At 42.1% G+C, this 24,242-nt stretch overlaps 1 protein-coding gene across 1 annotated transcript in view; it reads right to left on the bottom strand.

Moving 5' to 3' along the window:
- IRF5 (interferon regulatory factor 5) overlaps window positions 1-24,242 on the bottom strand; it is a 72,722-nt gene that overhangs the window by 30,287 nt on the left and 18,193 nt on the right. Inside the window, exon 2 of the mRNA XM_063448344.1 lies at window positions 6,029-6,279. Within this exon, the coding sequence (XP_063304414.1) occupies window positions 6,029-6,202 (174 nt within the window). The 5' untranslated portion in view covers window positions 6,203-6,279. The remainder of the gene's footprint in view (window positions 1-6,028; window positions 6,280-24,242) is intronic.

Genomic DNA, 24,242 nt, shown 5'->3' with positions numbered 1-24,242 from the left:
TACATTGGGTTAGCTTTTTAGACCTCCTAAGAGTCACCATAACAAATGCTGCTTAATGTAGTTGTTTTGGTGAGTATAATCAGTCTCTGCAGGCTTTTAACAGTAAACACTGTATTTTCAGAAAAAAGGCAGTGTTTACATCAGGGCTCAACAAATCCCAGGCGCCAGGTCGCCATGTCGACTAAATATTTTGTCTTGTCGTCTGGGATTGGTCCGCCCGCTCCCTCCTCCTTCTGACTCAATCCCCGTGCAGGGGAATTGCAAGCTAAACTGGTAGGATTCCAGGTAAACACGGCTCTGTTCCCCGCCCTCCTCCCGACCCCATACTCGACCCTGCTACCCGCCCCAATGCCTCATACCCGACCCTGCTCCCCGCCCGCCTCCAGCCCCCCGCCCCCATGCCACAAAGCCGACGGAACACAGGTAACCAGTCCTTTCCCCTGCGTGACCTCAGAAGTTATTACAGTTCCCTTCACTTCCTCCCGGCGCACCGAGAGAGCTGCTGAGACGGTGAGGAAGAGAAATGAGGGAGTCTGGAACAGCGTCTGCCTACTCCCATCAGCCGCAGCCAGCCCCACTAACCTGTCACATGCTGCTGCCTAATCCCACTAGACACCAGGGAAGCCACCCTCCTGAGCACAAAAGGTAGGAAACAGGAGGGTGACTAAAAAAGATGTATTTAAAAAAATAAAAATAGAAAAATATGTGCATCTCTCGTGTGTATGTCTCTATGTGTATTTCTCTGTGTGTATGTATGAATGTTTGTGTGTGTGTATATTTGAGTGTATTAATAGTACTTTATGAGTGTGTCTGACTGTCAGTGTGTGTCTGTATGCGTGTGTGCGTCTGACTCTCAGTATGTGCGTCTCTCTCTGTGTGTGTGTGTGTGGGTCAGTCTGGGTGTCTGTCAATGAATGTGTATGTTTAGGTCACCAGCCCCCTCTGACCGCATGGGAATGATGCTTTTACTCATCTTTTTACCAACGCCATGTCGGTCTCGCCAGAGCTGGCCCGCCTCCTTAACGGAGATCATCAATTGCCAGTCAGCATTTCCCCTTAGAGATGCATTAAAATTAAAAGCATCTCTTTGAGGAACGCACAGTGCCATGTAGAGCGCGGAGACGCTGAATGTAGGTGCTACACATTGTGCAGCACAGAGATAGGCGACACTTCAGTGGCCATCTGAGTGACAGCCTCTAGAGGTGTTACTACGCAGCAATGTAAAAACACTGCCTTTTCTCGTTTTTTTCATTGAAAAGTCTGCAGCGACAGGCTATAGACACCAGAACCACTACATTAAAGGGATACTAGTCACCCAGACCACTTCAGCTCAATGACAGCCATCCCCCTCCCCCTCCCCTAAATTCATTTATATACCTCAAGCTAAGAGAAACATGCTTAGGTTTTTTTTTTTTTTTTACTATTTGGGGGGACAACTTGGCCATTGAAATTTATAATGTCCTTTTGTTAAACTGCACGGGATTTCAACACCTACAAACCTTGAATGTACTAAATGTTAAGCCAGATTAATACTGAGGTTATACTTTAATTTTAAGAAGGATAATTTTGAAGATGGTTAAATGTGTGTGAATTTTATTTTATTTTCATGTTAAATTATTTATTAAATGTGATTTGCAGATCGCAACTAATTGTTCCGTAGAATGTCCTGTGTGTGCCGCAGAGGAAACCAGATTGATGAAAACCCAACAGATGCATTAACCATCTCAGCCTAGTAGCAGTGTCTTGTGGTCATAAACTAGGAATGTGTGATCCACATATACATTCTCACTTACTTCCTTTTTTATGTTTTTCAAGGTTATAAATATGATGGGGGAAGTCCCTGTAAAACTGCACATTGCAGCGACTCATTGCCATCAGTCAGACCAGAAGGTATGGAAGAAACTAGAAACTCCTGTTTCAATCCCTGCTTAATAACACTTGTATATGAAGGTTGGCACTGCTACAGTCGTTTTCATATCAGTGTATATATAAGAGGAAGATGGCACTACCTCTATCTTAATTTGTATTTGTATGCATCATACTATTTAAACTCTAAAGCTTCTCCTTTGAGAGGTACCCTTGATAAGGAATGTTTCACATCAAATACTATTAAGCCCTTAAGGACCGGACTTTTTTTGCGATGTTGTACATTTGCGACCAGGCATCTTTTTGACACTTTTGTGGTGTTTGTGTTTAGCTGTAATTTTCCGCTCTCTCATTTACTGTTCCCATACAAATTATATATTGTTTTTTTCAGGACAAAAGGGGCTTTCTTTACATACCATTATTTATATAATCTCATGTAATTTAATTTTAAAAAAAATGAAAAAATATTATGAAAAATTGAAAAAAATACACGTTTTTTGAATTTTATGTGAAAAATCTTTTACTCATCTACAAAAGCAAATGAAAAAAACTGCTAAATAGATTCAAAATGTTGTCCTGAGTTCAAAAATACCCAGTGTTTACATGCTTTTTGCAATTTTTTTGCATGTTATAGGGCTATAAGTACAAGTAGGATATTGCGGTTTCAAAACATACATTTTTAAAATGTATCAATAGTGACATTGTAACACTATTATCTGTCATAAATTGCTAAATAACACCCCACATGTACATATTTTTTTAAAAGTAGACAACCCAGGGTATTCAATATGGGGTATGTCCAGACTTTTTTAGTAGCCACTTAGTCGCAAACACTGGCCAAAGTTAGCGTTCATATTTGTTTGTGTGTGAAAAAAGTAAAAAAACTAAATTGAACGCTAATTTTGGCCAGTGTTTGTGACTAAGTGGTTACCCCATACCCCATTTGCAATACCTTGGGTTGTCTTCTTTTGCAAATGGTATGCCATCATGGGGGTAATTCTCATTCCTGGGCTACCATACGCTCTCAAAGGCAACGTAACCAACCTGGCCATTTTCAATGTAAAAATATTTGACCCATATATTTGACCCTGTAACTTTCAAAAACGCTATAAAACCTGTACATGGGGGGTCCTGTTCTACTCAGGAGACTTTGCTGAACACAAATATTAGTGTTTCAAAACTGGAAAATGTATCACAACAATTATATCATCAGTAAAAGTGCTGTTTGTGTGTGAAAAATGCAAAAAAAGTCACTTTCACTGACAATATCATCGCTGTGATATGTTTTACTGTTTTGAATCACTAATATTTGTGTTCAGCGAAGTCTCCCAAGTAAAACCGTACCCCCCATGTACAGGTTTTAGGGTGTCGTAGAACGTTACAGGGTAAAATACAGAGATAGCAAATTAAATTCTCTGTACTTTCGTCCTGGGTTGGCAGGCAGGTCCCTTAAATTGCAATCAATAAAATAACTTAATTATGTAAAAATATTACATAAATACGCACGTAGAATTTAAATATATATGCATATTTATATATTTGAAGTCTACGTGTATATATAATTATGTAATTTTGTATATGGACATATGAATAGTTCGCATTCTTTTTATTTATTTATATATACATAAATATATATACAATTTCATTCTAAGTGTATCTTGATATAAATATATATATTAATATCAAAATACAGTTAGAATAACATTTCGTATAGATATATATATTTTTTTTAATTTTTATTATTATTTTTAATTTTTTTAATTTAATTTAAATTATTTATTATTCGTATTTTATAATAATATATATAGTTATTATATATATTATATATATATACGTGTGTAAATTAATTATAAGTGTATTTTTATATTAATATATGTACATATTAATATAAAAATACACTTAGCATGACATTATATATATGATATATAGACATATATTATATAGGTATAATATATGTCTATATATCATATATATACACATATAATAATATATATTTTTTTTATTTACTTTCACTTTAATTTTTTATTTTATTTTACAGTTGCAGGGAGACTGCCTGTCAGCACAGACAGTCCCCCTGCAGGCAGAGACTAGGACACCTATTGTGACCATGTGGTCGCCCTGTTGGGTGATCACATGGCCCCAGGGGTCCTAAACCGCCATGGGGAGACTGTCTGGGCTGCAGGCAGTCTCCCCACACCGGGAGCACCGCCGATCGCCGCCGGGGGAACGACGGCGATCGGGTAAGTACATTGGACGGTTCAGGACCGTCACCGGTCGGCAACGCAAAAATGCCGATGACGGTCCTGAACCGTCCTCCGTCCTTAAGGGGTTAAAGGACCACTATAGTGCCAGGAAAACAAACTCGTTTTCCTGGCACTATAGGGTCTCTAGGTCCCCCCCCACCCTTAGGGTCCCCCTTCCCACCGGGCTCCAGGGTGAGGAAGGGGTTAAACACATACCTTTTCTCCACTGCCGGGCTCCCTCTGCGCTGGGACTCTCTGCCTCCTTTCCGGTCATCGGCTGAATGCGCATGCACGGCAAGAGCCACTCGCACATTCAGCCAGTCCACAGGAAAGCATTCTCAATGCTTTCCTATGGACGCTGGAGTCTTCTCACTGTGAAAATCACAGTGAGAAGCGCGGAAGCGCCTCTAGCGGCTGTCAATGAGAGCCACTAGAGGCTGGATTAACCCATAGGTAAACATAACAGTTCATTAAGCTGAAGTGGTCTGGGTGCCTATAGTGGTCCTTTAACATCTAAAATTTAAAAATTGCAATGCACTCAATACCTGCATATATATGAAACAAAAATCTGCACACCAGTCAAGCCATAAGACTTGCTTTTCCCACAGAAATCACAAATTTGCAGTGATGTTACTACCGCAAAGGATTCTGGGTAGGAATATGCAAATTAGTTTAAGAAAGAATCACATTTTTGCCTCATTCCATTTTAAACATGGATTCCTTTGAGTCTGGGTTTGCTGCATACAACAGCTGTGAAAAGATGCAAAGCCAGTGAACCACTCATGGACAGCTGTTTCATTGTTAATGCAAATCATAAGCATGAGGTTGGTTACTGGTTTGCTATTGAGGCTCGGTAGTGCTTGGGAAGCAAAAATCTAAACAAATTTGCATATGCCCACCAGAATGTGTTGGGGGTGCAAAAAAGTGCAGTTATCTCTGTATGTGCAGAGTTGTAAGCACAAATGTTGCTCACACATAGTATATATTTCTTTGTTGCTGGAAATGTTCTACCGTTCTACATTTGTGAGTTTTTCTCCACTTGTGTGAAAGTAGTGCACGTTTCCACTGTTTCACTATGAAAAGTCTGTTTGCCTCAGAGATTCTAAAGAGAAGTATATTGGGAAATTACTTATAGTAACATGCCACATGCTTGAAGCAATGATAATGTTTTATAGCACTTTCCAAGTCAAGCATGTAGTCATCTTTGTAGAGTTTATGAAAATGTCTGTCCAAATCTCGATGATGTGAAGAGACTTCTCTAGTTCAATCTTTCTTTTCAGTACAAAAGAAGGGTTGAAAGAGAAAGTCTCATTCATCAGGTAAGACTAGAGGAGAAATATTAGAAATGGTAATAAAATGATAATAATAATAATAATGACATTTAAATCAACAAAGTTTAAAACTGCTAAGCCTATCTTTATCCTTGCACGGCTTTCCAAATGAGCACAGAACGTACACCATAAATGTATAAATAAACCTCTGCAACTCAACAGGATTGATAGGATATGTACAGGCATAGTTACAAACCTGAAAAGAAACATGCGTGCATCATGTTTAGCCTTTCCTACATTTGTTTTTGCTGTTGATACAAAAAAAAAAGGCAAAAACCCAGTTTTAATCATATTTAAATGTTGCTGGGAAAAAAATCCTTCTTGACCCCTGAATGGCAATCAGATCTCTCCTTGGATCAAGAAGATATCTCACAAATTGATAGTTAGATTAGACTAGGCTGTAGAGCCTGTGCCGCAGAGAACACATGTTCAGCAGAGGTTTCTGGGATATGTACAAGCAAATATACATTTCCTATGTTTTCTATCGTCAAGTCATATTTTAAATACCGTTTGCATTATGGACCAGTAATTCTTCTGAACTTTCAGTCCTCACCCCAAAGACAACAGACTTTAAACAGATATGCCTACCTTGAATATAGTGTTCTCATCATCTTGTATTGGTATGTGGCGGGTTGCATGACGCCAGGGGATGCGAAAAAGCTTTCTATCTCGATCTTCCCAGTGTAGTCCTGGATACAGGCCGCTGTCCACCTTTGCTACCAGCCATGGTTTTAGGCGGATACGTCGTGGATGTGGATTCATTGCCACTGGTGGAGTTGCAGCTTGTTATTAGGCTCGGACTGTCAACTGATTGCCCAACCCCATTGTTATAGCGAGCTCTAAAACAAAAAAGAAAAATAACTTATTATTACTTTTATTTTTCATAGAGTGAACTACTTAAAACATAGTTTGCACACAGGTCATCCTCTACAACAATGTGCCACGATGGTAAATTATAAATAGAAATGCATTATACACTTGCATCAAATATAAAAAAACAGCATTATATGTTCATAAAAAAACAATTAAGAAAAAAAAAAATCAAGGCTGTTCTTTACCAACACTATCTATAAATGTAAAATCCTAATAGTAAAATTAGCAATACTTTGTTTTCATTTTCAAAGAAAGTCTGTGACTGGACAGCCACAGAAGGTCTGGGCGGGGTAAGAAGGGTAGGGCTTGCATAGACATCAGATAAGTGAGTAGAAGTTTTTACAAGATGTTTTTAGTACACCCAAATAAAAAAAAAAAAATTATGTTTATGTTTTCATTGGGTGTACATATACTAAAGAATGATTTTTATAGATGCTATTATTTTATTTGGGCAGCGGAGTGTCCCTTTAAATTACACTGTTCTTTATGTACAGACCCTGCTCTTAATGTGCAGTACATGCTCGATGTGACTTATTCCCCCCTCCCCCCCACACACACATTCATTATAAGTTAGAAGCTTTGCAAGTCAGCTCTCCTAGGTCTGCACATGCACAGAGCAGTGCTGAATCTCTGTTGCATAAGCAGAAGTGTCCGGAATTAGCTTAGTGCTTTCTGAGAATTTGTGAGAATTTGTGCCTGGTGTGTTCATTAGTGGGATACTAGATAATCAGTCTAGGACAGAAGATCAGGGCCTAAAGCCATAACGGTCTCACTGAATTTGTAATCTTTGGTATTATGACACTGTCCTCCAATAATACTCTCACTAATATGTCTTTACACTACAGTACATGTGCTTAGAAATCAATCTGTGTAAATGTGTTTTAAAGTGCATATTAGTTGCATAAATTGTTATTAGCATTTCACCTAAATTTTCTCAGACGAGCTCTGCCCCTGGCCACACCCTAAAATCAAAGTCTCCCTCTTTGTCTACTTGAAATGTTTGGCGGTATGGAGTTGCAGCACTGCAAGCCTGATTTACAGCGGCTACTCAAGCACTATGCACATCAATTTACCTATCTCAGCGTATCTAGATCTGTGAGAACATATAGGAGTGTGCAGTTAGTTTGAAAATTTTTGTATGAAAGGGACTGATAAAAAATGACATTATATCTTTAAACTTTATAAGTCAACAGTATTTGGTGAGAAACATTTGTCTGAAGGAAACTGTGTCAATAGAATAAAAGTTTAAATACCAGAATATATACACAAGGTCAAATATCGAGAAGACATTGGGAGTACCAGCCCTCACTGTACATTGACTAATGTAAAGGCAACTCTAGCCGCTTATACACATAATTATAGTACACACACACACACACACACACACACACACACACACACACACACACACACATATATAAAACAGGACAGGTAACATCAGTTTCTTTCACAACTCATATTCCACATTTTCTGAATGTTAGTAAGAAGGCTCTGAAATGCGCAGTTCTATGGGGATTTCCCCAACATATTTATCACCTTGAAATGAAAGAGAAGTATGCATACATGGATGACACATCTCTAGTTTATGCCCACAAGAGAATACAATTCCCAGTACTATGCTGTGATGGATACATGTCTTTGGTTATTATCAATCTGATACCACAGAATAAATGTATTGGGACACTGCACATTATATTTAATACATGATTACCATGAAAATAAATCACAGATATAACCACCTTTACATTTATCCTTCTTAAAAAATACAATCTCATTTTATATTTAGTACAGAGTACAGGTGTCACTGAAAGACAATTTTGATATAGTCACCAGAAAAACTACAACTTATCAAATTTGTTCTGGTGAGTATAATCATTCCAACCAGGCTTTTTTGGTGAAAAGGCAGGGTTTTGGGGCGTGGCCTGACCACGAAGCCGAGCGGACGCATGTAAGCTAAGCTCCCGCCGACATTGGGCCCCAAAGCACACAAAAGCTACCAAACGAGCAAAAAACGCCGAAAAACTCACACTGGGCACCGGCATGGATAGAAGGCTCCAGCGGAAACTGAACAAGAAGCTGACAGAAACGGGTACGTCCGTGGCAGACATGTTCGCGGCTTCCCGTGCGGCCCAGCCGGAACAGCAAGATGGCGGCCGACACAGCCCTAAGACCCCGTCGGCACCGGTGCGACCGGAGTCCCCACGGAGCCCCAGCTCACCGAAAGGGGACACCTCCCAGATCATCGCGCAACTGCTGGAGGTAAAATCTTTCCTGGCGGGCGAGATCAACAGGACCACGGCGGAAGTGAAGGCCGAGATCGCGGCACTGGGGCACCGCACGGCCATCCTGGAACAGAGGCAGGAGACCACCGTCAGAGCACATAACGAGGTAACCTGCCAGGTAAACTCCCTCACCACGAGACTGCGGGCTGCAGAAGCCGCGCTGGAGGACCTAGCAAACCGCTCACGCCGAAATAACATTAGGCTGAGAGGCCTACCTGAAGGTGAGGGGGAAGGAAGCCTACAGGACATAGTACTAGCAATCTTAAAACCCCTTGCACCTAACATCCCCGACCAACTATGGCATCTTGATCGGGTACATAGAGCCCTAGGCGCCAGGAAAACTGACACTAGACAGCCGAGAGATGTCATAATGCGGTTCCAAAACTTTCAAACAAAAGAAGCCATAATGAAGTGCAGCAGGGAAGGCCCAGTCTCTTATAATGGGACTAAAATTCTCCTATTCCAAGACCTGGCCCCAGAGACCCTCCAGAGACGCAAGGAATGGCGACCGATCACGGACTTACTCAGAAATCACAACATAAAATATGCCTGGGGACACCCGTTTAAGCTCATGGCCTTCAAAAATGGAAGGCCGAAGACGTTGGCGCCTGATGGGGACGCAACAGCCTTCCTCCACGCACTAGACATACAGGCCCCGCAAAATCTACAATGGCAGACCGCAAACCCGACGGACATACAGCAGCTACCCAGGGAGTGGTATACAGCCGGGGAATAAAGAAGGCAACCCTCGGTACTGACTACTTATGATCTTGCTCCCTGTCATTGAGAACTACCCCGCATGGACATGCATCCTCGGAAGGGTGAGGTAAACAGAGACTCAATAGACGATCATGCCCCCCCCCTAGATCACTCCCTTCTCTTCCCCCTAAAGCACCCCGAAATTCTCAGTATTATACAGAAAAAAAAAATAAAAAAATAAAAAAAAAAAAACAGGACATTACTCTCAAAAATGTAATTAAATAGACAATCCAAAGAAATTGGACAGTGGGAAAAGGGAACCTTTCTCCCCAGGGACACCTACCCTGAGACGGCAAGACATGACCCGTTGTACCCCCAGAAAAAACAAAAAACGATAATAAAACACAAAAAAAAATAAAAATAAATAAATAAACAGAAAACAGAAAATATCTTGAAAATATGTATCAAAAAAGAAAAATAGCGAATATTAACAGAAATATAAAACTACGATCTAGTTCAAAATATTAAGATAGCCAACAAGTCTTTAACGGATACCGAATGATAACTTCCTCAATATCTAATAATCTTAAAAAAAAAAAAAAAAGGAAAAACCAAAAATAACAAAAAATAAAAATAACACAAATAAACCAGTAAACAAGCGAAAATAAACTAAAAGTTGGTCATGAAGGAAGATGAGACTATTCAAGGTTCTGCCCATATCCAAGAACTTACTTTTTGCAATAAAAACTATCGAACTGAGATAGAATACCCAGACAAATGGCAAAGGCGATCCACAGCTTTATTGTAAAGACAGAAGGCCAACTGGACACTTGATCCCAGCCTAATTGGGGTGGGGAATGGGGGGTATGGAGGGGACAAAGGGAACTGTGTCGTGGGACAGGGATTGCATACACTTCAGGGCTGAGAGGCTCACCACCCCTCTTCCAGACACAAGGAGACTCTTGAGTGTTGAGATGCCCCGAAAGAACATTGCCCAGCCATCTCAGAGACGAAAAGCGGAAAGTCCACAAGAGCAACTCACTGACCGGCGGGCAGGTCCGCCAGAGCGATGAGACAGCCCAGCAGCCGCGCTCATGCATTCACCACAGGGCCTAATGGACAAATTGGTACCAGTTCGGGACCTTGCTTCGGTGCTCTGGACCCATTTTCTTTTTTTGGGCCAGCAGCTCCGATGCAGACGCCCCACACGAGTCTGGCAAACGATAAGACCAGACGGTTTATCTCTCTACTATGTTTCTTTTACGTTATTTGTATTTGTATTTGTATTTGTTTCTGTAAATATGTGTGCGGTAATTTGAATAACTTCTCTCTCTCCCTCCCCCCCCTCTCCCCCCTCATGGTGACCGGAGCGTCTCAGGCTAGGAGGTCAAGGCAACAAGGAGTTGGGACACCCCAAAGACAACGCCCTAGAATCAGCTGGAAGGCAACACCCGTAAGTCAGCTCACATACACGCAACCCACTCACCAACATGACCACACGAATTAACTCCCTAAACGTTAAAGGGTTGAACGCCCCTAAAAAAACGCAGACTCCTATACAGGGAACTTAAACGATTAGGCCCGGACATAGCCTTCTTACAGGAAACTCACCTCCCAAAATCTCTAGGGTTTTCCCTCAAAGACCACATATACAACACGGGTTCTGAGGCTAGAGCACACTCCAAACGCAACGGTGTTGCGATACTGATACACAAACGCTGCCCACTACGCGTCACAGGGGTCAATCTGGATTCAGACGGGAGATACATAATACTATCCGGGACATTGTATGCACACACCATACACCTGATAAATGTATACGCACCTAACGAACCAACCAAAGAATTCTGGGACCAAATGTCTGACAAGTTACGGGCCCTACAACACGGCATGATCATCATGGGAGGAGACTTTAATGCTGCTCCGTGCCCAGCTACAGATAGGGGGACCATAAGGGGCCTACCACGCTCGCACGGTAGAGGGAGACAAGATAGACTGGTACACGACTTCATAAACTCATCAGGTCTGATAGACGCGTGGAGAGCCCAACACCCAGGGGAGGTTGACTATACTTTCTACTCAGCACCCCACGACTCTTACTCCCGCATAGACTTTTTTCTAGTTAATGGCCAAACCATCCAAAGAACCACTAAGACATCAATAGGATCTATAACCTGGTCTGACCATGCAGACATTTCCATAGAACTGGGCAGTCTGTGCGCGGGAACCCAATGGAATTGGAAACTAAACACCTCCCTTCTACAAGACCCAGATATCAAAGAGACTATTCGCAAAGAAATAGTAGAATATTTCCAGTTAAACACCACTCAGGACCTGACTCCGGCCACCATATGGGCCGCTCATAAATCGGTCATCAGAGGTGTCATAATTAGAGAGGCGACCAGAAAAAAGTTAAGAAAAACTACGCACTTAAAATCCCTTTTACGCGACCTCCACACCCAAGAACAGAGACACAAAACTAACCCCTCCCCCGAAGGACTCACAGCCCTACAAATTACCAGGCGCCACATTAGGGAAACCCTACTAGATGACGTAGCTAAGGCAATGACCTGGTCCAAGAGAAATTTCTATGAACAAGCCAACAAGATGCACACGCTCTTAGCGCGCACTCTCCGCCCGCGGCCAAAACAAAATCATATCACGGCAATTAGAGACCGCGAAGGTCGAACAAAGACAGCACCCACCGACATAGCTCAAATATTCACAGAATTCTATAAAACTTTATACAACCACACACCCACAGACGCAGACAAGACCCCACACATGCAGGACGAGATTAGGCAATTTCTACATAAACTCAACCTCCCGAAACTGACCCCTGCACTCACAGAAACCCTAGGGGAAGAATTTACAGCAGACGAAATAGATAGAGCCATCACTAGACTTAAAGGACATAAAGCCCCGGGCCCAGACGGCTATGAGGGCAGCTATTACAAGACGTATAGGGAGGAACTAATACCCCACCTGCTAGGATGGTTTAACCACCTGATGCAGGGCGGACGCCCCGACCCAGATATGTCAACAGCCCACATTGTATTAATACCTAAACCGGGGAAGGACACGTCATACCCGGAACATTACAGGCCCATATCATTGATCAACCACGACGTAAAACTATTAGCCAAGATACTAGCAGACAGACTGGCCCCACACATACAAGGACTAGTACATCCCGACCAAGTAGGATTCATCCCCGACCGCCAACTGTTCGAAAATACCAGACGTAACATCAACCTTATTTGGACACAGACGACTTCACAAACCCCTACGCTCGTTCTCTCTCTTGACGCCGAAAAGGCGTTCGATAGAGTTAATTGGGTATACCTGTTTGAACTTTTACGACACCTCCAATTCCCAGATACATATATACAAACGATCCAAGCCATGTACACCGACGTCAAGGCACTCATACGGATCCCTGGCGCCAAGACATCCCCTATCACCCTGCATAACGGCACACGCCAAGGCTGCCCACTATCGCCCCTCCTATTCGTACTCACGTTAGAACCCTTGCTGCAAGCAATCAGAACAAACAAGGCCATAGAGGGAATAACAGTGGGCGACCAAACATATAAAGTTTCGGGATATGCAGACGATGTCCTTCTCACCCTTACAAACCCAAAAACTTCGATGACGGCTCTAGACAGGGACCTAACAGAATACGGAGCCCTCTCAGGATATAAAGTCAATTTATCGAAATCCACTGCCCTCCCAATAGCCATGACGGCAAACGATACGATGCACATTAGGAATCACCACCACATACCCATAACACATACCGCGATTAAGTATCTAGGGATACATTTGACGGCTGATCCCCGAAAGCTGTACGGAGCTAACTACACCCCCCTTATCAGGACCCTGGACGCGGACCTTGACAAATGGACGGATAAGCCCATATCCTGGATAGGGAGAGTGCACACAATCAAAATGAATATACTCCCCAGGCTCCTCTTCCTCTTCCAAGCCCTCCCCATCCCCGTCACTAAAAAAGACCTGGCCCCCTTACAGAGGGCTATCGGAGACTTTATATGGCAACGCAAACGACACAGAGTGGCCCGCAACATTCTATACAGACCCAAAGATGGAGGGGGGTTAGGGTTGCCCCATCTGTACAACTACTACCTAGCGGCTCAATTGACACAAGTGGCCTTGTGGCATTCAACACCGGGAACCCGCAGATGGGCAGACCTTGAAGCTGGCTTCACGGGAGCCGACTTGCCCCAATTCTACATATGGGTACCCAGAGAACACAGGGCGATCTTACGCACAGGCTGCCCAGCCATACTGAACTCCCTACGGGTATGGGACTCCACGGCCCTAAAATTCAAACTAACCACGGCCCCCTCCCCAATGATGCCCCTGTTTCGAAATAGAGCTTTCTTACCGGGTATGAGGGCCCAAGATTTTAAAAACATAGAGGAGGCGGGGATACAGAGGGCGCTACACTTATATGAAGGGAACCAATTGGTGACGTTCGACAAGCTGACAGAAAGGACCAGGCTGGGCCCCTCAGACTTCTTTAGATACATGCAAATACGAGATTTCGCACAACATAAATTAGCAAAAACGGCAGCAACCACCGCACTCACAGGCTTCGAGCGAATGTGCCTCAAAGAAAACCCCCCAAAGGGGTTGATATCTAACCTCTACGCACACCTATGCACAAACAGCTCAGATTGGGGTAGCCTCCCCTACACCACACAGTGGGAAACTGACCTAAATGAGACTCTAGAGGGCACAGATTGGAGGGACATCTGGGAAGCGAACAAAACTATCTCGATATGCGTCACCCAAGCCTACAAGACCATGCTGAGATGGTATACGACCCCGGCAAAACTATATCGCATGGGAAAAACCCCTGACGACCTGTGCTGGAGAGGGTGCGGGCATAAGGGGACTTACATCCATATGTGGTGGGAATGCCCTAAAGCACAGGCTTTCTGGCGAGATGTAGGGAACCTATTACAACAAGTATTCCACAGGCACATAACTATAGACCCATGGGTATTTTTGCTTTCGAGAACTCTAGACGATTGGCCTAGGAAGCAACAAAAACTGCTTCATAAAATCACGTTAGCGGCCAGACTAACCATGGCACAGGCATGGCTTAAACCAGAAATCCCCCAGGTGACCGCAGTAATTCCTAAAATAAAGGACATACGGGTTATGGACGACCTCACAGCACGAGTGAGAGGTAATATAAAATCATACGAAAAAATCTGGGAAATGTGGATGGCTGGTGACTGGGGTGCATAAGTAGACCACACTAGGACCACCCCACTGACACACTGCCTTCCACCGCTACCACACTTGACAGGTAAAAAGTGAAACACCTCCTGCACGGCGCTCCGATGCTCACCATGGGAATCCACTCCCTCCCCCCCCCAGACTATCCACCCCCCCCCCCCCCCCCTCGGTTAATTCATACTAGAGATGATGAGGGACAACAGACTAAGTCCACTCATCAGCAGCATCGGGAGGACTTACTCATTGAGCATCCAGCCAACGAGCAGTGTTTGATGTTACAGGGGTGGATACCCCACGCTCAGAGCACAGGTCTGGACTACGTGGCTCGTCCCTCCGGGCTGGATACTACATGGTTTAACCGATTATACTTAGACACCTCTATAGCGTGCACCTTTAATATGTTCTTTCTTTTTGTCGTTCTCCTTTTATGATTATTGTCGTTTCTCATTGTACTATTTCTATGTACAATGTATATAATGTATAACAGTGACACCAATTAGCTAACACTAACGAATCTGAGAAACTATACCTAAACCGCGGACGCGGTATGTTCCAGTGCCAATTGTACCCATACCATTGTCAACAAAGGAACTTGTAATGTAACTGATGATGTGTTATACGCAGAAATACCAATGTCACTCTAAAAATAAAGAATTTGAAAAAAAAAGAAAAGGCAGGGTTTACATTACAGCCTAGGGATACCTCCACTGGAAACTCCTCAAATGGCTATTAGAGCTGCTTCCTGGGCCAGTGGTGCATAGTGTGCAGCACTGCCATTAAGGGTATCCATCCTCTGCATGGAGACACGGAACTTTCCTCATAGAGGAAATTCAATGTATCTCTATGAGAAGATGCAGATTAGCCAGGGCTGTATACTACCCCCCCTTTCAAGTGTATTTAATCCCGTGTCCGTAAAAATATGTGGACATTGAAGTAGTGTTATTGGGGGTCAAGGAAACCTCCAGTATTTAATATTAATCTACTTATCTGCTGAAATGCTTTGTGTGATTTAGTTTAACAAATCTATGATAGATTATATTTTACAATATAAAACTGTATTCCTGCATGTGAATGATAAAGTACCTGATGTAAATAGTGGAAATTTAAACACACAAAACAAAAATCTACAGATAACATTCAGTAAAGAGGTAGGTGTGAGGCTAGTGGGAACAAGCCATTCTTAATAGAACACCATAGGGTCAGGAACACAAACAAGTATTCCTGACCCTATAGTAATAAAACCACTGTCTAGCTTCCCCCCCCCCCCCTTTATCCCCTAAATATAGTAAAATTTAACCTTTTATTCCAGCCTACTGCTGCACCCTCAGGGCACTATAGTGTCAGGAAAACCGCTTTGTTTAAATTCTAAAATATAATCTATCATAGATTTGTTAAACTAAATCACACAAAGCATTTCAGCAGATAAGTAGATTAATATTAAATACTGGAGGTTTCCTTGACCCCGAATAACACTACTTCAATGTCCACATATTTTTACGGACACAGGGAATTAAATAAATTTGAAAGGGGAGGGAGCAACACATTTCATGTAAAATGAGCAAAAAAGTTTTTGGCATTAGAATTTCTAAGCTATTTACAGGAACAATTTAATGTTAGGAATACGAGTACAAAGCTGTATTTATCAGCCCCCTCGCCCCAATGTCATCCGATGGTGGATATAATGCACATGCACAGCTAGTGCCACGCACACATCAGATCTTCCCCGTAGGAAAGCATTGAATCAATGCTTTCCTATAAGGTTTTCTCTGATGCTGGGCGCCCTCAGGCAGTGCGTCTTTTCATAGAAATGAAACTCCGCAAAAATCCAGGAAGCGCCTCTCGTGGCTGTCTGGAAGCAGTCTTCGTACTGCAATGAAAACGCTGCAGCTTCTCTAAAACCACAATGATTTACATTGCAGGGCTAAACAGGACAGGAACAGCGCACCCAATGAGATGAAGTGGTCTGGGTTTCTATAGTGTTCATTCAGTTAAAAGCAGGACTAACTTCAGAAAGGAAAATAAAAAAAAGGTTTTAATTTTCAGGTTTACACAAAACAAATGAGCTTGACAAATTATACAGCTCCGCATTCCTGTCACTGTAGTATCCCTTTAACCCCTTAAGGATACATGACATATGTGACATGTCATGATTCCCTTTTATTCCAGAAGTTTGGTTTTATAGGGATATAAACGAAAAACTATTTAAGAAATTAAGAAATGCTATTTTCTTAGTTCTGCGTGTGAATGTCTGAATATCATACTACGGTTAGCTTTTACTGCAATAAAACACAAATTTGTGTTCAGCGGTGTCTCACAAGTACAAAGGTTTTATGGTGTTTTGAAATAATACAGGGTCAAATATAGGGCTATCCCCTTTCCATTTTTTTACACGTTGAATTTTGCCAGATTGGTTATGTTGCCTTTGAGACCATATGGCAGCCTAGAAATGAAAATTAACCCCATCATGGCATACTATTTGGAAAAGTAGACAATCCAGGGTATGCAAAATTGTGTTTTTCCAGTTTTCTTAATAGCCAATTAGTCACTAACATAGGCCAAAGTTAACATTAACCCCTTAAGGACCGGACTGTTTTTGCGATGTTGTACATTTGCGACCAGGCATCTTTTTGACACTTTTGTGGTGTTTGTGTTTAGCTGTAATTTTCCGCTCTCTCATTTACTGTTCCCATACAAATTATATATTGTTTTTTTTTCAGGACAAAGGGGGCTTTCTTTACATACCATTATTTATATAATCTCATGTAATTTAATTAAGAAAAATGACAAAATATGATGAAAAATTGAAAAAAAATACATGTTTTTTGACTTTTATGTGAAAAATCTTTTACTCATCTACAAAAGCGAATGAAAAAAACTGCTAAATAGATTCAAAGTGTTGTCCTGAGTTTAAAAATACCCAGTGTTTACATGCTTTTTGCTATTTTATTGCATGTTATAGGGCTATAAGTACAAGTAGGATATTGCGGTTTCAAAACATACATTTTTAAAATGTATCAATAGTGACATTGTAACATTATTATCTGTCATAAATCTCTGAATACCACCCCACATGTACATATTTTTTTTAAAGTAGACAACCCAAGGTATTCAATATGGGGTATGTCCAGACTTTTTTAGTAGCCACTTAGTCGCAAACACTGGCCAGTTAGCGTTCATATTTGTTTGTGTGTGAAAAAAGTAAAAAACTAAATTGAACGCTAATTTTGGCCAGTGTTTGTGACTAAGTGGTTACTAAAAAAGACTGGACATACCCCATTTGCAATACCTTGGGTTGTCTTCTTTTGCAAATGGTATGCCATCATGGGGGTAATTCTCATTCCTGGGCTACCATACGCTCTCAAAGGCAACGTAACCAACCTGGCCATTTTCAATGTAAAAATATTTGACCCATATATTTGATCCTGTAACTTTCAAAAACGCTATAAAACCTGTACATGGGGGGTACTGTTATACTCAGGAGACTTTGCTGAACACAAATATTAGTGTTTCAAAACTGGAAAATGTATCACAACAATTATATCATCAGTAAAAGTGCTGTTTGTGTGTGAAAAATAAAAAAAAAAGTCACTTTCACTGACAATATCATCGCTGTGATATGATTTACGGTTTTGAATCACTAATATTTGTGTTCAGCGAAGTCTCCTGAGTAAAACAGTACCCCCCATGTACAGGTTTTAGGGTGTCGTAGAACGTTACAGGGTAAAATACAGTGCTAACAAATTAAATTCTCTGGAGTTTCGACCTGGGTTGGCAGGAAGGTCCCTTAAATTGCAATCAATAAAATTACCGTATTTTTCGCTCCATAAGACGCACTTTTTTTCCCCTCAAAAGTGAGGGGAATTGTCTGTGCGTCTTATGGAGCGAATATGAAGCTTTACTTACCTGTCTTGCAGCGTTGGCCGGCAGCACAGGGCGCACCGCGGTAGTGGAACTTGAATTTCATGTTCCGGTTTCCGGCGGGACTGAAAGGAAGTGTGCACAAGCTGAGTGCGCACTTCCTTTCAGTCCCGCCGGAAACCGGAACATGAAATTCAAGTTCCACTACCGCGGTGCGCCCTGTGCTGCCGGCCAACGCTGCAAGACAGGTAAGTAATTATGGGACATGGGGAGGGGGACAGTATGGGAGAGAATAATATGGGGAGGGGGGGGATGAAGTCTATGGGGAGGGGGGATGAAGTCTATGGGGAGGGGGGGATGAAGTCTATGGGGAGGGGGGGGATGAAGTCTATGGGGAGGGGGGAGATGAAGTCTATGGGGAGGGGGGGAGATGAAGTCTATGGGGAGGGGGGGAGATGAAGTCTATGGGGAGGGGGGGAGATGAAGTCTATGAGGAGGGGGGGAGATGAAGTCTATGGGGAGGGGGGGAGATGAAGTCTATGGGGAGGGGGGGAGATGAAGTCTATGGGGAGGGGGGGAGATGAAGTCTATGGGGAGGGGGGGAGATGAAGTCTATGGGGAGGGGGGGAGATGAAGTCTATGGGGAGGGGGGGAGATGAAGTCTATGGGGAGGAGGGGAGATGAAGTCTATGGGGAGGGGGGGAGATGAAGTCTATGGGGAGGGGGGGGAGATGAAGTCTATGGGGAGGGGGGGAGATGAAGTCTATGGGGAGGGGGGAGATGAAGTCTATGGGGAGGGGGTGGGATGAAGACTATGGGGAGGGGGTGGATGAAGACTATGGGAGAGAGGAGAAGACTATGGAAGGGGGGGACACTATGGGACAGGGGAGAAAAAAAATATTCTGTACAAACTGTCCCATAGTAAGAAACACTATGGGACAGTTTGTTCAGAATATTTTTTTTCTGGGTTTCTTCCTCTAAAAACTAGGTGCGTCTTATGGTGAGGTGCGTCTTATGGAGCGAAAAATACGGTACTTAATTATGAAAAAATATGACATAAATACACACATAGAATTTAAATATATATGCATATTTATATATTTGAAGTCTACGTGTATATTTATATAATTATTTATGTAATTTTGTATATGGACATATGTATAGTTCGTATTCTTTTTATTTATTTATACATACATAGATATATATATATACACAATTTCATTCTAAGTGTATTTTGATATAAATATATATATATATATATTAATATCAAAATACAGTTAGAATAAAATTTCATATAGATATATAATTTTTTTTAATTTTTATTATTATTTTTACATTTTTGTATTTAATTTAAATTACTTATTTGTATTTTATAATATATATATATATATACAATATATATAGTTATATTATATATACACGTGTGTAATTTAATTATAAGTGTATTTTTATATTAATATATGTACATATTAATATAAAAATACACTTAGTATGACATTATATATGATATATAGACGTATATTATATAGGTATAATATACGTCTATATATCATATATATATACACACATATATAATTATTATTTTTATTTATTAACTTGAACCTTTATTTTTTTTCTGATTTTACACTAGCAGGGAGACTGCCTGTCAGCACAGACAGTCCCCCTGCAGGCAGACACATAGACACCTATTGTGACCATGTGGTCGCCCTGTTGGGCGATCACATGGCCACAGGGGTCCTAATCTGCCATGGGGAGACTGTCTGGGCTGCAGGCAGTCTCCCCACAACGGGAGCACCGCCGATCGCCGCCGGGGGAACGACGGCGATCGGGTCCTGAACCGTCCTCGGTCCTTAAGGGGTTAATATTTTTGGGGGGGGGGGAGGGGAGGGGATTTTTCACAAATAAACTGCCCCTTCACCAATTATATCATCAGATTTATACGGTTTAGTGTTACAAAACACTCATAGTTGTGTTCAGTAATGTCTCACAAATACAACAGTTTCTCCCATGTCCAGGTTTTATGTTGTTTTGGAAAGTTACAAGTTCAAATAAAAGACTTGCCCATTTCTGTGTTTGCATATTTGAATTTGACAGATTAGTTATGTTGCCTTTGAGACTCTATGTCAACCCAGAATTTAGAATTACCCCCAATATGGCATACCATTTGAAAAAGTAGACAACACAGGGTTTTCAAAATGGAGTATGTCCTTTCTTTTTAGTAGCCACTTTGTCAGAAACCCTGGCCACAGTTAGCAGTCATATTTTTTTTTTACACAATACTTCCTTTCACTGATGATGTATCATCGTCGTGAAACATTTTACAACTTTTTTTTTTCTTTCTATTTTCAGCACCAGGGGGACTGTCAGAGCGAACACATGGCATGGGGGGGGGGGGGGGGGGGGGGGAGTGTCAGGAAGTCCCCTGAGAAGCTCAAGGCACAGCTAAGTTACATAGAGCACCTGGGGCTGAAAGCGGTTACAGTGTTTCATGCTGTCGCAATGGCTTTAAAGCTCATTATAATGTGGATGGCATGGAATGCAAGAACAACGTTAAGGGGTTAATTGGACACAATTAAATCTCAAGCAGGACAAATCCTAGAGTCACATATGACTGGGTGTCCCCCGTTGGGCGTGGTCATCTTACTAACCCCTCCCCTTTAAAAATGTCCAGTACAGACATGGATGTTGCGATGGCAACAACTCCACCTCTCCATCTATAAGCCTATTTTGTAATCAGACACACACTCAATGACAGACACACTCTCACAGAGTTGAAACACACTCAATAACTGACACATTTACACATTCTTGCATATATTTTATTTAATGTTTTAGTCCTACTTCTTTTTTAATCCACTCTCTACCTTATGGAGAGATGGTGTGGGTCCTCTCCCTGGGTGTCCAGTGGGGATTGTAACGGAGCTCCAGTACTCCGACCGAGTACCTCTGCATAGTCTGCTTCCTAGCTACTTTCATGTATCCTGGAACACCTCAGCCCCACTGACTGGGGGCACTCAGGAGCTCTTCCACCAGACTGCGCTGCATCTCTCTCCTTCCAGACAGGTATTGTCCCCTCTGTAGCTCTCCTTCCAAGTAGGTATCCACACCTTTGCCTGCACTGTGACTAGCTACTACCTTTAAAGACATTTGCAGCTCTCAGGCCTAGCTGTTTTTGAATTTCCCCAGGCTACAGGGACCATGCAGCCAGTCAAAATGTCTGAAGACTCGGTTAATGGGATCCCTGAACAAATCAAAAAAGGGACACATAGCTCCAAAATAAACTAATAATATGCAAATCTACCTGAATATGCAAATTAACAAGCCTTGCTATTCAGATAGTGCCTATAGCTGCTTCAAGATCCTTGCAGGTTGACTGCACCTAGTCCACCTAGTTATCCACCTAGTTGATTGCACGCGGAAACAGGACAGGAGAGCACACAAACATTAAACAACAATTCATTATACACGCCCTACACCTATAATGGGCACAGGGTGACAAAGACATAAGAATAACCTGGGGACCTACATAAAGCGTCAGTCTTCAGCCCCCAGTGATGGTGACTACTGTTACAGGGACCTTCTCCCTGGGGGTCCAGTGGGGATCTTATCCCTGGAGGCCATTGGCTCCTGTAATCTTCCATATCCTGACACCCAGTATTATCGCAAGGCAAGGAAGAGAAAGAACATCAGCTCTAGCTCGCCTCTGTCTTGAAAATGACCTGCCTCTGGGGGACTCTTAGGTGGTCAGTCGGCTACCTCCTGGGCCCCTTGTGACAGGTGGAACCCGGTCATACTCACAACCGTGTAGTTCTGTCACTGGCCCGCTACTCTCGGCATTCCCCCTTTCCCCCCACCTCAGCTCCCTGGCGCCTGGGTGTGGTACACCCTGTGGTTAATCTAACCGAACATTCTAACAGCACGTTTCTAACTACTTTAACAATTTTGAACACATGCCAAGTACTGTGACTGATGTATTTTCCGGTGTATGAAAGAGGGTCTACCCTCCTAATATACAGAGCAGAGTTCAACCTATTCTGTTCTCTGAGCACTCATAGGTGGACATCCAGATCCAGTTGTCAGTTAAGCTGTTCAGTCATATTGGGGGACCCCATGTGAAGGGAGGCACCTAGAGAAAGTATCTACACCAAATCAAAAATGTGTATAAACCTAGGTTAGGGTGTCAGTGGTGCTCTATAGCTCCTCTTTCCAAATGCCCAACGCAAGGCTTTACTTGTTGGCTGAGATCAATTAGCTGCATTACATGGCGTAGTACAGGAGAGCCAACAGAAGTTCCTGCTAAGGAATATCCAACTTTCCGGTGATGGTAGTGGAGGTGGAAATCAGGGCCCATCAGACTCCAGTTAACAAGTCAAACCATTTAAAACAAATTCTGACACCTTTCTATCATGGCCAGCATTAGGTTTTCCAGCAATCTGAGCTACAGTAACTCAATGAGCATCAATGAGCCTTGGGTGCTCATGACACTGATGCCGCTTCAGCGGTTGTCCACTTTCGGTAGGTACTAACCACTGCATCCTGGAAACATCCCACAAGACTTGGCGTTCTGGAGATGCTGTGATCTTGTGTGTCTAGCCATCACTACTTGGCCTTTGTCAAAGTCACTCAGATCTTTTCCTGCCTCCAACATATGAAATTCCAAAACGGACTGTTCAATTGCTTCCTAATATATCCCACCACTTAACAGGTACCTTTGTAAAGATATAATCAATGGTATTTACTTCACCTCAGTGAAGTGAATAGTTTTAATGTTGTAGATGATCAGCATATATAGGTTATACTATGCATTAAAAACAAACATTTTTTATTTATTTTTTAAACTAGGAGAAAAAAAAATAAAAAAAATAAAAAATAAAACCTACATAACATGAGTTCATAAAAGCAAGAGGATTATAAGAAAAATTAACCGGTGGGTAAAAAATGCTGTTCAAAAGACACAATGCTTGCATTATACATTTCTAAGTTTTACCTGAGATTAAATTACAACAATGTCCAGCAGTGTTAAATTACTTTGCAAATTTGAAAAAAAAAAGTTAAAGCAGCTCTGTCACTGTTTCCTAACGTTTTAACCTCAAAGTTGTCCCCAGGCGCCTGTCAGCACTGCCTCCCTCAGTCATCCTGCTGTTGAAATGATCAGGAAAGCATTACCTTTGCGGACAGTTATTGGCTGAGAATGTCACATGATCCCTGGCTGCTCACTGTAAGTAATAGTACATATTATTACTTGCAATCAGTGTACAGTGGAGTGGACCCTCTACCCATCACTGGTCGTCAATGCAAACTTCCCTGGACTGTACAGCTGCCAGTGGCGGAGACAGTAGACAGGGGGAACCTAACAATGTCCATGAGATAAAGTTGTTAAGGAGGCTGGAATCATTTGTGAGTGTTCCTTTAAGTCATGTCTCTCAAAGGAGAACTCTATTGTCAAGGCAAGTCTATGGTGACAAGTAGTAGGGGTTGTAGGCGAGAGAGACGTTTAATCTTCTTGCATGAAGTCTCCTGCCCCTCCTGATGGAGTTTGAGCCCTCCGGAACAGAAAACACAGAACCTGCTCCTAATTAGGATGGTCACATTCTTTAGAGTGGTGTTTGCAGCAGATTATTCGGAGTCATTTGGAGTATCCATAGCCTTAGACAGGCTATTTGACAGATTAATAGAAAAATAAATTTCAGAACATTTATCAAATGTCAATATAAAAAAATGTCAAACGCCCAAAATTACCAAGATAGAAATCTCAGGTGGAAGGTCTTCTTTTTAAAAAATGCATACCAATTTCAAGAACAGTATTTTTGTTTTTTTAA

Source organism: Pelobates fuscus, chromosome 3 (genome assembly GCF_036172605.1).
Source record: "Pelobates fuscus isolate aPelFus1 chromosome 3, aPelFus1.pri, whole genome shotgun sequence".
NCBI lineage: Eukaryota > Metazoa > Chordata > Amphibia > Anura > Pelobatidae > Pelobates > Pelobates fuscus.
The sequence above is the reverse complement of the archived record's forward strand: the minus strand, read 5'-3'. Positions and strand labels throughout refer to the sequence as shown.